The sequence below is a fragment of the Mesoplodon mirus genome (assembly GCF_964341445.2).
Source record: "Mesoplodon mirus genome assembly, chromosome: 14".
NCBI lineage: Eukaryota > Metazoa > Chordata > Mammalia > Artiodactyla > Ziphiidae > Mesoplodon > Mesoplodon mirus.
The window spans coordinates 51,240,429-51,256,853 of NC_138990.1; the positions used below are offsets into that span (position 1 = coordinate 51,240,429).

At 39.6% G+C, this 16,425-nt stretch overlaps 1 protein-coding gene across 7 annotated transcripts in view; it reads left to right on the forward strand.

The window, feature by feature from the left end:
- The window catches only part of LTBP1 (latent transforming growth factor beta binding protein 1), a 429,217-nt gene that overhangs the window by 319,103 nt on the left and 93,689 nt on the right, over positions 1 to 16,425 (forward strand). For all 7 annotated transcript variants that reach the window (XM_082641886.1, XM_082641887.1, XM_082641888.1 and 4 more), the window contains 2 exons: positions 10,025 to 10,147; positions 16,240 to 16,362. In XM_082641886.1, the coding sequence (XP_082498012.1) occupies positions 10,025 to 10,147; positions 16,240 to 16,362 (246 nt within the window). The remainder of the gene's footprint in view (positions 1 to 10,024; positions 10,148 to 16,239; positions 16,363 to 16,425) is intronic.

The window sequence follows — 16,425 nt, forward strand, 5'->3', positions numbered from 1 at the left end:
TCATTTATTTCTGATCTGATCTTTATGATTTCTTTCCTTCTGCTAACTTGGGTTTTTGTTGTTGTTCTTCTTCTTTCTCTAATTGCTTTAGGTGTAAAGTTAGGTTGTTTATTGAGATGTTTCTCGTTTCCTGAGGTAAGATTGTATTGCTATAAACTTCCCTCTTAGAACTGCTTTTGCTGCATCCCATAGGTTTGGGGTCATTGTGTTTTCATTGTCATTTGTTTGTAGGAATATTTTGATTTCCTCTTTGATTTCTTCAGTGATCTCTTGGTTATTTAGTAGTGTATTGTTTAGCCTCCATGTGTTTGTATTTCTTACAGATATTTCCTGTAATTGATATCGTCTCATAGCATTGTTGTTCAAAAAGATACTTGGTACGATTTCAATTTTCTTAAATTTACCAAGGCTTGATTTGTGACCCACGATGTGATCTATCCTGGAGAATGTCCCATGGGCACTTGAGAAGAATGTGTATTCTGTTGTTTTTGGATGGAATGTCCTATAAATATCAATTAAGTCCATCTTGTTTAATGTATCATTTAAAGCTTGTGTTTCCTTATTTATTTTCGTTTTGGATGATCTGTCCATTGGTGAAAGTGGGGTGTTAAAGTCCCCTACTATGATTGTTACTGTCGATTTCCCCTTTTATGGCTGTTAGCATTTGCCTTATGTATTGCGGTGCTCCTGTGTCTTCTGGTTGGAGCATTTAACCCGTTTACATTTAAGGTAATTATTGATATGTATGTTCCTATTACCATTTTCTTAATTGTTTTGGGTTTATTACTGTAGGTCTTTCCTCCTCTGTGTTTCCTGCCTAGAGAAGTTCCTTTAGCATTTGTTGTAAAGCTGGTTTGGTGGTGCTGAATTCTGCTAGCTTTTGCTTGTCTGTAAAGGTTTTAATTTCTCTGTCAAATCTGAATGAGATCCTTGCTGGGTAGAGTAATCTTGGTTGTAGGTTTTTCTCCTTCATCACTTTAAATATGTCCTGCCAGTCTCTTCTGGCTTGCAGAGTTTCTGCTGAAAGAGCAGCTGTTAACCTTATGGGGGCTCCCTTTTATGTTATTTGCTGTTTTTCCCTTGCTGCTTTTAGTATTTTTTCTTTGTATTTAATTTTTGATAATTTGTTTAATATGTGTCTTGGCCTGTTTCTCCTTGCTTTTCTCCTGTATGGGACTCTGCACTTCCTAGACTTAATCGACTATTTCCTTTCCCATATTAGGGAAGTTTTCAACTATAATCTCTTCAAATATTTTCTCAGTCCCTTTCTTTTTCTCTTCTTCTTCTGGGATCCCTATAATTAGAATGTTGGTGCATTTAATGTTGTCCCAGAGGTCTCTGAGACTGTCCTCGGTTCTTTTCATCATTTTTTATTCTCCTCTGTGGTAGTTATTTCCACTGTTTTATCTTGCAGTTCACTTATCCGTTCTTCTGCCTCAGTTATTCTGCTATTGATTCTTACTAGAGAATTTTTAATGTCATTTTTTGTGTTGTTCATCATTGTTTGTTTGCCCTTTAGTTCTTCTGGGTCCTTGTTAGACGTTTCTTGTATTTTCTCCATTCTATTTCCAAGATTTTGGATCATCTTTACTATCATTACTCTGAATTCTTTTTCAGGTAGACTGCCTATTTCCTCTTCATTTGTTTGGTGTGGTGGGTTTTTACCTTGCTCCTTCATGTGCTGTGTGTTTCTCTGTCTTCTCATTTTGCTTAACTTACTGTGTTTGGCGTCTCCTTTTCGCAGGCTGAAGGGTCGTAGTTCCCCTTGTTTTCAGTGTCTGCCCCCAGTGGGTAGTGTAAGCTTCCTGGTGGAGGGGACTGGTTCCTGTGTTGTGGTGGATGAGGCTGGATCTTGTCTTTCTTGTGGGCAGGACTGCATCTGGTGGTGTATTTTGGTGTGTCTGTGACCTTATTATGATTTTAGGCAGCCTCTCTGCTAATGGGTGAGGTTGTGTTCCTGTCGTGCTAGTTGTTTGGCATAGGGTGTCCAGCACTGTAGCTTGCTGGTCATTGAGTGGTGCAGCATCTTAGTGTTGAGATGGAGATCTCTGGGAGATTTTCACCATTTGATATTACGTGGAGCCAGGAGGTCTCTGTTGGACTGATGTCCTGACCTCAGCTCTCCCACCTCAGAAGCACAGGCCTGATGCCTGGCTGGAGCACCAAGGCTCTGTCAGCCACACAGCTCAGAACAAAAGGGAGAGAAAAAGAAAGAAAGAAAGTAAAAAATAAAATAAAATAAAGTTATTGAAATAAATTTTTTTAAATATTAAAAATTAAAAAGTAATAAGGCTTCCCTGGTGGGACAGTGGTTGAGAATCCGCCTGCCAATGCAAGGGACACAGGTTCGTGGCCTGGTCTGAGAAGATCCCACATGGTGTGGAGCAACTAGGCCTGTATGCCACAACTACTGAGCCTGCACTCTAGAGCCCGCAAGCCACAACTACTGAAGCCTGTGTGCCTAGAGACCATGCTCCACAACAAGAGAAGCCACCACAGTGAGAAGCCCATGTATGACAATGAAGAGTAGCCCCCACTCACTGCCACTAGAGAAAAGCCCGCATGTAGCAACTAAGACCCAAAAAAACCCAAAATAAATAAATAAATTTATTTTAAAAAAATAAAAAATAAAAAGTAATAAAAGAAAAGAAAAAGGAAAGAAAGGAGAGAGCAACCAAACCAAAAAACAAATCCACCAATGATAACAAGAGCTAAAAACTATTCTAAAAAAACAAAGAAACACAAAAACGGACAGACAGAACCCTAGGACAAATGGTAAAAACAAAGCTATACAGACAAAATCACACAAGAAGCACACATATACACAGTCACAAAAAGAGAAAAAGGAAAAATATATATATATATACACATATTAAAAAAAGGAAGAGAGCAACCAAATTAATAAACAAATCTACCAATGATAATAAACTCTAAATACTAAACTAAGATAAATATAAAACCAGAAACAAATTAGATGCAGAAAGCAAACCCCAACTGTAGTTGCCCCCAAAGTCTACCACCTGAATTTTGGGATGATTTATTGTCTCTTCAGGTATTCCAGAGATGCAGGGTACATCAAGCTGATTGTGGAGATTTAATCTGCTGCTCCTGAGGCTGCTGGGAGAGATTTCCCTTTCTCTTCTTTGTTCGAACAGCTCCCGGGGTCCCGCTTTGGATTTGGCCCCGCCTCTGCGTGTAGGTCACCTGAGGGCTTCTGTTCTTTGCTCAGACAGGATGGGTTAAACGAGTGGCTGATTCAGGGGCTGTGGCTCACTCAGGCCGGGGCGAGGGAGGGATACGGAATGTGAGGTGAGCCCGCGGCTGCAGAGGCCAGTGTGACATCGCAACAGCCTGAGGCGTGCCCTGTGTTCTCCCGGGGAATTGTCCCTGGATCACGGGACCCTGGCAGTGGCGGGCTGCACAGGCTTCCGGGAGGGGAGGTGTGGATAGTGACCTGTGCTTGCTCACAGGCTTCTTGGTGACTGCATCAACAGCCTTAGCGTTTCATGCCCATCTCTGGTGTGCGCGCTGATAGCCATGGCTCACACCCGTCTCTGAAGCTCATTTAGCCGGTGCTCTTAATCCCCTCTCCTCGCACACCCCCGAACAATGGTCTCTCGCCTCTTAGGTAGTTCCAGACTGTTTACCGGACTCCCTCCCGGCTAGCTGTGGCACACTAGCCCCCTTCAGTCTGTGTTCACACAGCCAACCCCAGTCCTCTCCCTGGGATCTGACCTCAGCTCCCAGACCTCACCCGTCCCAGCTGGTGAGCAGACAAGGCTCTCGGGCTGGTGAGTGCTGGTCAGCACCGATCCTCTGTGCGGGAATCTCTCCGCTTTGCCCTCTGCACCCCTGTTGCTGCGCTCTCCTCTGTGGCTCCGAAGCTTCCCCCCAGGCTATCCCCTGTCTCCTCCAGTGAAGGGGCTCCCTAGTGTGTAGAAACTTTTCCTCCTTTACAGCTCCCTCCCAGAGGTGCAGGTCCTGTCCCTATTCTTTTGTCTCTGTTTTTTCTTTTTTCTTTTTCCCTGCCCAGGTACGTGGAGAGCTTCTTGCCTTTTGGGAAGTCTGAGGTCTTCTGCCTGCGTTCAGTGGGGTTCTGTAGTAGTTGTTCCACATGTAGTTGTATTTCTGATATATTTGTGGGAGAAAGGTGATCTCCACATCTTACAACTCCGCCATCTTGAAGGTCTCTCCGCCATGCTTGCTTTTCTGTCAAATACGTTCTCCCATCATCTTTAGTATTTGGTTGGCCAAAAAGTTCATTTGGGTTTTTCCATAAGATGTTACAGAAAAATCTGAATGAACTTTTTGGCCACCCCAATGTAATGACTGTGTGTGAATAGTTGAGGGATAATTGAAGTAATGTTTGTGTGGGCACTAATCCTGTATTTTCATGTAGCATAGTGATAGAATAAGATGTTTTCTTCCCATATCAAATGGTGCTCACTCACTGAAGTCTCTTGGTCACTAATGAATTACATGAGGTTGAATGGCTTCAGAAAAATGATTGGTTCACTGTGTTGACAGATTCATCTCCTTGATAGTAAAGGAAGTAATGCGGGTAAACTCTTGCTCTGGACCCTATTCTGACCAACCCCAAGGTGGGTGAAGTGGAAGGGGTCAGTACAGCCACGGGCTGACCTGTGGGAAGGTGGCCACTGAGCACCCTTAGAACTTTAGAGGGCTTGCCCACCACAGAGGGGCTTCGGGCAGTCTGGTGTGTTCCCAGGATATTAGGAAGGGAAATTTCAAAAGGGTTCCTGACCCAGATGAATTACCTCTCGAGGCAATGAGAGAATTTGCAGGTGGGATTGCTGGCCAGCTGGGAATCATCTTTGTGAAATTGTGGAGAATGGAAAGTTGCCCAGGACCTGGAGAGAGATTAATGTCCTCATTTCCCCCCAAAGAGGAAAGAAGGTGGAGTTCGGGAACTAATGACCACTGAACTTCATGTTGATCTTGAAAAAGAACTGTAGACTGCAAGATTCCAATGATGAGGTGAAACATTTTTTAAAGGATGTGATGATCATAAAAATCAGCCAGGTTCGTTAAGGACAAATTATGCCTCTGACTGCCTCTTATGACAGGGTTTTTAGAGGAGGAATCAGGAAATCCTATAGGTGTGGAGTATCCAGTTTTCACCAGGCATTTGTGAGAGTCATTCAAGGTATTGTGGATGAGAAGGATTCATTTGGATTGGGTGATAGTACAGTGAGGTGGATTCATAAACTCGTTCACAGTCATCCACAAATTGCTGACCTAGTAAACTCCTGGCAACTTCCTTACTGTGGGAGGTTTAATTAATTCATGAATGGCACATGCCAAATTATGTCCCCAAAGCCCATTGGTAAATTGTTTTTCTTGAATTTGTGACCCATTTTTTTATGGACAGTTTCCCTTTTGAACTCATTATGTATTATGCGTGTAAGAATTTGGGTGATACAACTCTTCTGTAAGACTGTAATCCTAGAATGAGTTTTGAGCTCCAATACACAGAAAACAGAGACATAACCATCTCCCTCTGCTGCAGGGGTAAGGGGCTGGGTTTGTTGGGTGGTAGATAGTAGGGTGGGTAGAGACCACCTTGTTTCCCATGACATTGATCCTCCCAAGGGTTAGAAGTAGGGATTATGGGGGCCTGACTTTCTGTCAGTACCATTCAGGGCCCCACAGGTTTGTACTGTATCCTTGACTGAATTGAAAAACCCTGGAAATGATTGAAAGTTTTTAAAGTAGAGGAATAACATCATTGGTCAGATTTGTATTTTAGAGATATTGCTGTGGCTGCAATTTGGATAATGGATTTGACAGGGTAAAACTTTAAATAGAGGAACAAAAGATTATGCCAGTAACCCAAGTGAGAGAGAATGGTAGTGGTGGGAATGAAGTAAAGTTGGGTGTATCTGAGAGAGATTTGGTAAGTAGAATTTACATGACTTGGTAGTAAATTGAATGTGGGGAAAGAGGGAGAGTAAGCAATCTAGAAGGGATGACTCCCAAGTTTCTGACTTGGGCATCTGGGTGGGTCGTGGTAGCCTATATTGACATGAGAGACAGCATAAAGAGAAGGCAGGAAAAGGATCAGTTTGGGCCCTGAGGACTCAAGGGGTGCCTGTGGGACATCAAGTAGAGATGTCCCAGTAAACTAACAGAATATAACAGTAAAATTAATTTCTAAGATCATAGCTGTGGCAATGAGCAGTTAAGGAGAGAGGTCTGGCTAAAGATACAACACTGAGTTTATTTCATTCCCTTTACATCCACCAGGGGAGACTCCACTCTAGACACCTTCCTTCTGTATAGAGATTCTTTTTTTTTAATTGAGATATAATTGTGAGATAGCATTATATTTCAGGTGTACAAAATGATTCAGTATTTGTATACATTGCAACATGATCACCATAATAAGTCTAGTTAACATCCATCACCATACATGGTTACAAAATTTTTTTTTCTTGTGATGAAGACTTCTAAGATCCACAGTTGACCCTCTAACAATGAGGGCGTTAGGGGCACCAACCCTCTGTGCAGCTGAAGATCTGCATATAACTTATAGTTGGCCCTCTGCGTCCACAGTTTCTCCCAACCATGGATCATGTAGTACTGTAGTATTTACTGTTGAAAAAAATCCATGTGTAAGTGGATGCATACAGTTCAAACCCATGTTCTTCAAGGGCCAACTGTATTCTCTTGGCAACTTTCAAGTACGCAATACAATGTTACTAACTATGGTCACCATGCTGTACATTACATCACCATGATGTTTATTTTACAGCTGGAGGTTTGTACATTTTTAGTGATATTTTACTATATATCATTATCTCCTTCAGAGCATAAGTGCCACTAAGCTCATGTACTTATTCAATTCAAACTGTTCTATCTACAGGATTCTGGTTCCATGCAATTATGACTGTAGTAAGTAAAGAATAAACACATCAGGGTCTCCTAGATATTTCAAAGCATTCTGCTTCATCGTTAATCATGGTAGTAGCCTGGTAAAATAGAAGTTTTATAAGTATCTCCTGAATGGTAATCTGCAATGCCTGTTAATTTACTTTAAGAGAAAATATGGTCTTAGAAATTAATTTTACTGTTATATTCTGCAGTCTTATAAATCACACTCTCTGGTGCATGAAAAATTAAAAAGAGCAATTTATACATTTTTCAACTTGTTAACATTTTCGAAACCAAACCAGATCCTAGACACGACATTTTTGCATTGCTGTTGGAATTTCCATGCCCAGCGTCTATGTTCATTCTGTCCCATTATTTATTTTGGCTCCAGTGTTTGGCTTCTTTGAAGTAGTTTGCTTTCAATGTTTACAAAAGTGGACTCCCACAACCAAAGAAAGGATGGATAATGAGTCAGTCTGAAAATGTTATTTTTGTTTGTAATGGAATAGAGTCACTCTACTATAGTTAGTGATGTTGTGAAAGCAAGGCAGAACGCCTAGGCAGTGTCAATTACTTGGCTGTTTTCAGTATGCATATGGCATACACACAAGTGCACACACACAAGATCCCCAGTGCCTTATTTTGGTAATACTCTACTTCTGAATTCCATTGTAAGAAAGAAAAAGATAGAGTACAGTTTTAATGAAATGCAGTGCAAATGAATGATTGCTGACTTAAAACTAGGTCTCTGTTAATGTGCTCGTGATTCTCTGTTAATACTGAGGTGGAAAGCTATATTGCTTTTGTGGCGAGCATTGTGAAATGAAATGGATACAATCGAGCCTTTTCCTTTTTATTGTTTTCTGCCTTATGTATAAAATATATTGATTAAGTTGTAGCCCACTGTAAAATTAAGTATAAATTGTGATGCTGTGTATATTTTTTGCACTTTGTGGTTGAAGTTTTTTATCTTTAAATTTTTGGTTATTTATGCTACATTATATACCTTCTTTCTGCAATATATAGTGGACTTACCCAGGGGCATTCAAATGGGGCACAGAACTCAAATTTTTCTTTTTGAATTAACAATATTCTAGTAGAAGCTTAATGAAAGTTTGTTGAATGAAATCAGTGAACACTTAGATAATGATTATTGATATAAATGCTGTGTAGCAAATCATAAAAACAAAATCATGCTTTTTCTGTTTAACTGTTTCTATCTCTAGACTTAACTTTGCCTATGACAGAACCTTACAGTTTAAAAGATGGTCTTTGGAGTTAGGCTGACTGAGTTCAAATCTGAGCCATCAATTTCTAACCATGTGGCCTTGGACAAGCTCTGAACTTCTTTAAATCTCAGTTCCATCCTCTGTGAAAGGTTAGCCCATATGGATTTTGTTAGCATTAAATGAGAGAATATGTGTAAAGCCTTCAGTGCCTTCATACAGTAAGTGCCTGATAAGGATTAGTTATTATTCCATTGTTTCTATGTGCCACATCTTCTTTATCCATTCATCTGTCGATGGACACTTAGGATGCTTCCATGTCCTGGCTATTGTAAATAGAGCTGCAATGGACATTGTGGTACATGACTCTTTGAATTATGGTTTTCTCAGTGTATATGCCCAGTAGTGGGATTGCTGGGTTGTATGGTAGTTCTATTTTTAGTTTTTTAAGGAACCTCCATAGTGGCTGTATCAGTTTACATTCCCACCAACAGTGAAAGAGGATTCCCTTTTCTCCATACCCTCTCCAGCATTTATTGTTTGTAGATTTTTTGATGATGGCCATTCTGACTGGTGTGAGGTGATAACCTCATTGTAGTTTTGATTTGCATTTCTCTAATGATTAGTGATGTTGAGCATCCTTTCATGTGTTTGTTGGCAGTCTGTATATCTTCTTTGGAGAAATGTCTATTTAGGTCTTCTGCCCATTTTTGGATTGGGTTGTTTGTTTTTTTGATATTGAACTGCATGAACTGCTTGTAAATAAAAAGAAATGAAATTGAGTTATTTTTAGTGAGGTCGATGGACCTAGAGTCTGTCATACAGAGTGAAGTAAGTCAGAAAGAGAAAAACAAATACCGTATGCTAACACATATATATGGAATCTAAAAAAAAAAATGCAAAATTGATAGCTAGTGGGAAGCAGCCGCATAGCACAGGGAGATCAGATCGGTGCTTTGTGACCACCTGGGGGGGAGGGGTATAGGGAGGGTGGGAGGGGGATGGGGAGGGTGGGAGGGAGGGAGCTGCAAGAGGGAAGAGATATGGGGATATATGTATATGTATAGCTGATTCACTTTGTTAGAAAGCGGAAACTAACACACCACTGTAAAGGAATTACACTCCAATAAAGATGTTAAAGAAAAAAAGATTAGCTATTATTATTGTATCTGCCTCTTCAGCCTATACCCCACCTTCAAACTACCCAGTAGGCTTATGTCTGTCCCCTAGATTGTGTTTTTTTCTTTAATCACCGATTCAATGCCATCTTAGAATGTTTTGCCAGATTTTTTTTCACCTTTCTGTTAAAACCTTCCCATGGTTTTTCTGGGTCATGAGTCATATCTTTTGTTTCGATGAACGCTCACATTCTACTGAAGTTCATCAGTTCCCTAACTAGACCTCCACACATCTGTGGTTCTTTGGAATATTTTATCTTGCAGGGGATGTTGCTCTACATCTATCCTCTCTTCCTCCCTCCCCTCTAAAACAAGCCTTCCATTGAGTTTATTTGTAGAGCATGTTTGGTTCCTTTTTTGAGTTGCTTTGCAGAAAGTAAATTAAGCCATGGAACCATCATACACATACCTCATACCAGAGCTTCTCTTCCTCTTAAGGGCTAATTTGAAAGCTTATCTTAAAGAACCTGCCCCTCTTGGGAATTCTCTGGTGGTCCAGTGGTTAGGACTCCACACTGTCACTGCTGAGGGCCTGGGTTCAATCCCTGGTTGGGGAGCTAAAACTCCCAGAAGCCGCATGGTGCGGCCAAAAAAAAGAAATAGAATCTGCCCCTCTTTAGAAGATCCACTATTTGTTTCTAACCAAATTCAACTTTATTTATGTTTTATTTCTTTTTTTCCTCTTTGTCTTTTTTTTCCCTTTTCCATTATACCCCATTCTTTAAGATGTGGATGAATGCCTGGAACCAGATATCTGCACAAATGGTACTTGCTCCAACCTCGAAGGATCCTACATGTGTTCATGCCAGAAGGGCTATACCCCAACTCCAGACCACAAGCACTGTAAAGGTAAATACTGTGATCAGATGTCTCATTTTTATTTGAACTGCACTTAAAAACATATTAGAGTAACTAGCCTTAAAAAAGGGAAATATACTACCTGTCATTTATTTTGATTGAGCTACTTGGAGCACATTTTGGTTGGCATCTTTGAAAGTGACTCCTCATGGTGATTAAATACAGACCCTATCTGTTTACATAGAGAAAAACAGTGTTTTTTTAGAGAACATCTGTAAACCACAGATCTATTTTGTTTTTTCCAGTTATAAAAACAATACATGCAGTTGTACAACTCTGTGAATATACTAAAAACTATTGAATTGTACACTTTAAATAGATGAATTATGTGATGTGTGATTTTTATTTCAATAAAATTGCTATTAAAAACATGCATTTGCTATACGAAATGTAGCAAATGCAGAAAGTTAAAAAAGACAAAGTAATAATCTTTCAACCTCATTTGTGGATATTTGTATCTCATGGATATTTTATATCATTATGTTCTGTGTACAGTTTTCTATCTTGCTTTTTATCATTTAGTAGTATATCATGAGCATTTTACATTTCATTAATAACTCTTTTCAAACATTAGTTTTAAAGGCAGTGTAATATCCCGGTGTATTGCTGTGTCACCATTTTCTTGCTGTTCTTCAGGTGTTGAAGAACATATTTTTTCCAGCTTCTGATTATTATGTAAAAATAAAACCTAACAGGCATCTCTTTAAAAAACCTTTGCCTGAATTTTCGGATTACTTCCATATTTATAAAAGTGGAATAATCAGGCACAATGTTCTGTGTTTAACTATTTCAATAGAAGAACACTAATTTCTAATTTTAAAATGTGTGTTTCTTTTACTTCTAAAAGATTTAGTATGTATTTTATGTGCTAATTTCCTAAACACTTATAATTATTAAACACTTATTTCATACATCTGTTAAACATTTATATCTCCTCTTTTGTAAATTTGTTAATATCTTTTCCCATTAATCAAGTTTTTAAGTCAATGTGTATGAACACTTTATATATAGGATATATATATATAAACCTATGTACAGTGTATATATTTAACGTATACCGTTTTCTTTAGAATATTAGTGTAATTTGTCCAAGGTTTTTCTAATTTTTTAAATAATTTTTTAAGAAATTTTCATTTTTTCTGTGGTTAAATCTATGGATTGTTTCCCTTCTGCTATCTTCCATCACTTTTATACCTAAAAGCATGCTCTTTCAAAGGGAGAAAGAGGAAATCAGTAAAAAAAAATTTTCTTTACTGTTTCAATGAAAGTGAAGGATCTAGGGTAGTGATTAATTTATCACTGTGGTAGGGAAGCAGTAAACAGATACCCTACTACTGACCTGTAAGAACTGAAGCATCTTCCACTGGCAGTAGGGAATTCACAGACGTCTGAATCTGGTGCCTTACTCCTTCCATACAGCAGAATACTATCCACTCCCAGGAGAGCATATGAAGTAGGCACATCTCCCTCTTCTCCTGGTCCTTTCCCACATCCGCAGCTTTCCTTCTGACTCCTTAAGCTGGGCACCTCCTCAGAAAAAGTTAAACATGAGAATCACTTGAAAGGTATTATATCTTCCTTACGTACAGGACTCATGGTGGCTGAAGGTCTCAGCATTAGAAGCCATTGTTAATCTTTATTTGATTGCTGTATCTGGTTTATTGCCATAACCTGTCATGTTACTTTCTCTTCCCAGTCTGCCTGCTTCTTTTCATCTGCTTATTCATAAAAACCCTTGTAATCGGCCCGCACTTCATATTCCAAATTTGTCACCACTGCTTTCTTCAGTTTGCAATCTCTGTCCCATCCAACTGATGTCACAACTGCCCTGGGTATATTCTGTGCTTATTTTGACTCAAGTACTCGCTCATGATTATCCTGACCTGCACACCCATCTTCTTCCTCACTACTGACCTGAATCCTGGCTCTTCCAGGGATTCACTATACAACCTTGGATAAATAATCTCAGGTTTCCTGATATCATGTCATCCCTAAAATTCGAGGATTGGACTCTCTAGAGGGAAAATGCACAGAGTAAACATATGTTGAATGAGTGACTCATTACCACCGTCTTCCTCTTGGCATTGCCATCCCAGATGAGCCTGCTCCTCTCTAGTCAGTCTCCCTACTACCTGAGAATTCACACCATCAATTGATGCCACCCCTAGGAACATTCGTGTTTTCCAGTCTCTGGGGCACTCTGCTGGGCTGCTGTAGAAGCTTCTCTTCATCCTTCCTTTCCTTCCTCTCAAGTGTATCAAGGAACCAACATGTTCCAGGCACTGCGTATGTTACCAAGAGGCTGAAATCTCTCAAAGAACTATTACTCATTGGAAGAGATGCAAACCTGCATCAGATCATTGGAGACAGTAAAGTACTAAGTGATGAAAGTTAAGTCGTCAGTGATGTCATGTGAATGTCATGTGCTCCTGACATTATGTGAGGACCAAAGCACTTGACCTCTGTGCTATTCTTTCCAAAAACCTGTAACCCCAGTCTTAATCATGAGAAAAACATCAGACAAGTCCAAATTGGGGAAATTCTGTGGAATTCTGGCCCATATCCTCAAGGCAATTGACGTTGTCAAAACAAGGAAAGACTGACTGGAGAGATGAGACACCTGCCTATAATGTGGTCCCCTGGATTGGATCCCGGAACAGAAAGAGGACCTGCATGGAGAAACTGGTGAAATCCAAATAAGTCTGGAGTTTAGTTTTATTTTTCTTTTAAAAGGCAGTATGTCATATTCTAGCTGTGATACTCTGAAGCTGTGTTAGCTTGGATAAGTTATCTCATTTCGCCAAGCCTTACTTGCTCATCTGCAAGAAGGTAACAGTAATGGCACCTATGAGGGTTGAGGTGAGGGTTGCATGAGATAATATAAGGTAATGAGATATCAGAGATAATACATGGAGGATGAGATATAAGGCAGGAGCAGGCATGACATTTTGTGGTAGATGTTGTTATTCACCGAATAATAGGCATGTACAAAGTTCTGCTGAAGCCAAGAAGTGTGTGACTAATTCTGATTGCATGCTTCTGGGAAGGCTTTGCAGAGGTGTTGCTATTTGAACTTGGTCTTAAGATATTGAATACAGAGGGGAGAAAACCTTAGCAGGCAGAGGAAACAGCACAGCACGGACTGTGTCTTCACCTCACTCAGTGTACTGACAACTCTTTTCAGGTTGTAAATACATTATCTAGTGTATTAATCCATTACGTATTTGTATCTTTGTATTTCTTTATACATTTTAGTGCTGTATGTACTAAATGTATAAATACCTAGAGATAGTCTCTATTTTAACTCTGAGCAGGACTTATCATAGTAATATATGCAAAAAGTCCCTTAAAGAAATACCTTTTGGGACTTCCCTGGTAGCACAGTGGTTAATAATCTGCCTGCCAATGCAGGCGACACGGGTTCGAGCCCTGGTCCGGGAAGATCCCACATGCCACGGAGCGCCTAAGCCCGTGCGCCACAACTACTGAGCCTGCGCTCTAGAGCCTGAGAGTCACAACTACTGAAGCCCACATGCCTAGAGCCAGTGCTCCGCGAAAAGAGAAGCCACCACAGCGAGAAGCCCACACACCACAATGAAGAGTAGCCCCTGCTCGCCGCAACTAGAGAAAGCCTGCGTGCAGCAACAAAGACCCAACGCAGCCAAAATAAAAATAAAATAAATAAATTTATTTAAAAAACCAAACAAACAAATACCTTTTGTGAAGAATAATATTTTCTGTTCATCTCTTGGCACAAGAGAGAGAAGACATTTGTCCTGCATGCCTATTTTATTAGAAAGTGTTCTTTTGTCATAGGAATTTTGTCCCTCATCAGAAAAGAAAAAATGCTTTTTAATGTGTAGAATTATGCTGCCTCTGTTCCCGTGTCCTTTTAAAGACCCAAAGATCACCTCATTCAAGATAACAGAGTTGCCTCAAGTTTTTCCAAATATGTGTATCATTACTTATAATGAATTACTTCTGACAGTCTTCCCAACATAAATGAGTAACTTATGTAAGATGTCTGGTGTATCCTGACAGTACTTGGAATAGAGGGTATAGTCTTGCTGCAGACATCTTCACATGGGAATGCTTAATTTGTCATCTTCTTTGAGAAAGTCAAAAAGAGGCCAAAGCATTAAAAATGTTGTCAGACATTACGTGAGATCCAACCAGCTACATGAGCTATTGTTGGTCTTAAATTCTTGAACTGACGTCTCAAGTATTTTATAGAATGTGCTGAAAGAAAACATGGTGTGGGCTCGTCTTTGCTGTCGACCACTTGAAAAGCTAGTAGACTGAGAATGCTGGAAAGGTGTAAAGTCATTCGTAAGACAAAATTCTTATTTAATTTCTCTGTTGGTAGTCAACAGTTGACAGCCAGGAATTATATATAAACAAAAGGGATCAACTTCACAATAAGTGAAACAAAAGTTTCTGGTAAACTCAAGTAATTTCTGCAAGAAATTAAATCAGAAACAAATTTCTGAACTCCAGTTACATTAACAGTCAATGTGAGCTTTTTCAGGAAACGGAAACTGACACCTTGCTTGCATGAAGATAAAATTCAAAAGGTTAATGCCTCTCTAGAGGTTAAGAAATGCAACTTTGCTCAGGAAACAGGTAATTGTCAGTGATACTTGAGGGAAAGGACTGTGCAGTTAATTGAGTTCTCCTGGCAAAAACTTGTAGATGCAAGGGGGGAAAGTGATGGAGGAGGGGCGTGGTGGTGGGGTGAATTGGGAGATTGGGATTGACATGTACACACTAATATGTATAAAATGGATAACTAATAAGAACCTCCTATATAAAAAAATTTAAAAAAAAAAACCTTGTAGATGCATTTTAAGTAACAGGATGTTTTCAGAAGGAAGCACCAGTCAGACATTGATCTTTAGGATGTGATTTCCTTAAAACAAGTTCTGCTCTTTTAAGATCAGGACTCCTCTCTCCCACTCTGAGTACAGGGCTGGTGTGTTTTCATCCATTGTCTCCACTAATTCTCACAGCAAACCTGTAGTGGAGGTGGTGAAGCTCAGTCCTACCATATTTTAATAATCATAAACTCTTACAAACTGACTAGCTCTTCAGCAGAACATTCTGAGGCTGTATCTGCAGAGAGAAGGCAAGACAGCACTATCTAATTAGATCAGACCAACCTGACAGCCAAACAAAAACGTTTAGAAAACATGCGCTGCTTCTACCACAAGTGTTCAAGTTATTGAGGAGGCCAGGCTTTTCTTCATTCGTGTAAATTCATATCCACGACTAGGAAACTTATAAAGAATTATGTTCTTTCTCAGTCAATAGCTCTATGTTTATTCAAGGCATTTGAAAAAAAATCCTCACTCATCACTTTCTCCTTAGACATTCCAACATCTATCATCAAAACATTATGGTGCCTCTTGGCTTTCCTTGTTACTTTGAAAATGAGCTCAGTGTCCTTTAACACAACTGTTTGACCTTATACTTTTCCAGGTTCTTCTAGACTGGTAGAAATGTCTATTTCCTCCCATAACTGCCTCCATTATGGTTTTGTTTTTTAAATTCTTGGGAGAGTTTTAATTCTGCCTATTTTCTGCCTTCTACAGGTCTGCAAACTGCCTCGTAGCCATTATTTTGTGTTGAGGTTCTTTCTTTTTTCAACTCTAAAATATTTCATATTGTGTTTGTGCTATATCCAAAATATGAGAGAGAGAGAGTTGCCAAAGAGCTTGCTGTTGTATTGAAAGCAATTTTACTTCATCATAAATTTATAATCTATTTGTAATTATTTCTTTTCTACAGTTTAGCATACTGAGGTTGATGGTTGGAACACTGGTGGGCTGATTCAAACTAAAATGTAGAGTGCCTCACCTAGGAGAAGTACTATTATTTTTGTGGTAATAACCCCAGAATGCATTGGAAAGGGCAGAGCCTTTTTTTCTGCTTATTAAAAATTTTCTATTGTGGGTCATGCCTTAAAAGGCCAGCCTGGAAATGGAAGGCTTTGAGGGCAGTAGCTTGGTTTACAGTCTCAAACTTTAGCTAATGGGGTGTTTAGATATAAGAACTAATGTAAACAATTGTCATTGTGTTTACAGATGTTGACGAATGTCAGCAAGGGAATCTGTGCATAAACGGGCAGTGCAAAAACACCGAGGGCTCCTTCAGGTGTACCTGTGGGCAGGGCTACCAGCTGTCAGCAACAAAAGACCAGTGTGAAGGTAGGAGTATAGCACCATGAACTACTGTGATTGCAGTTTAAGGCACGTGCCTAAAACAAAGGG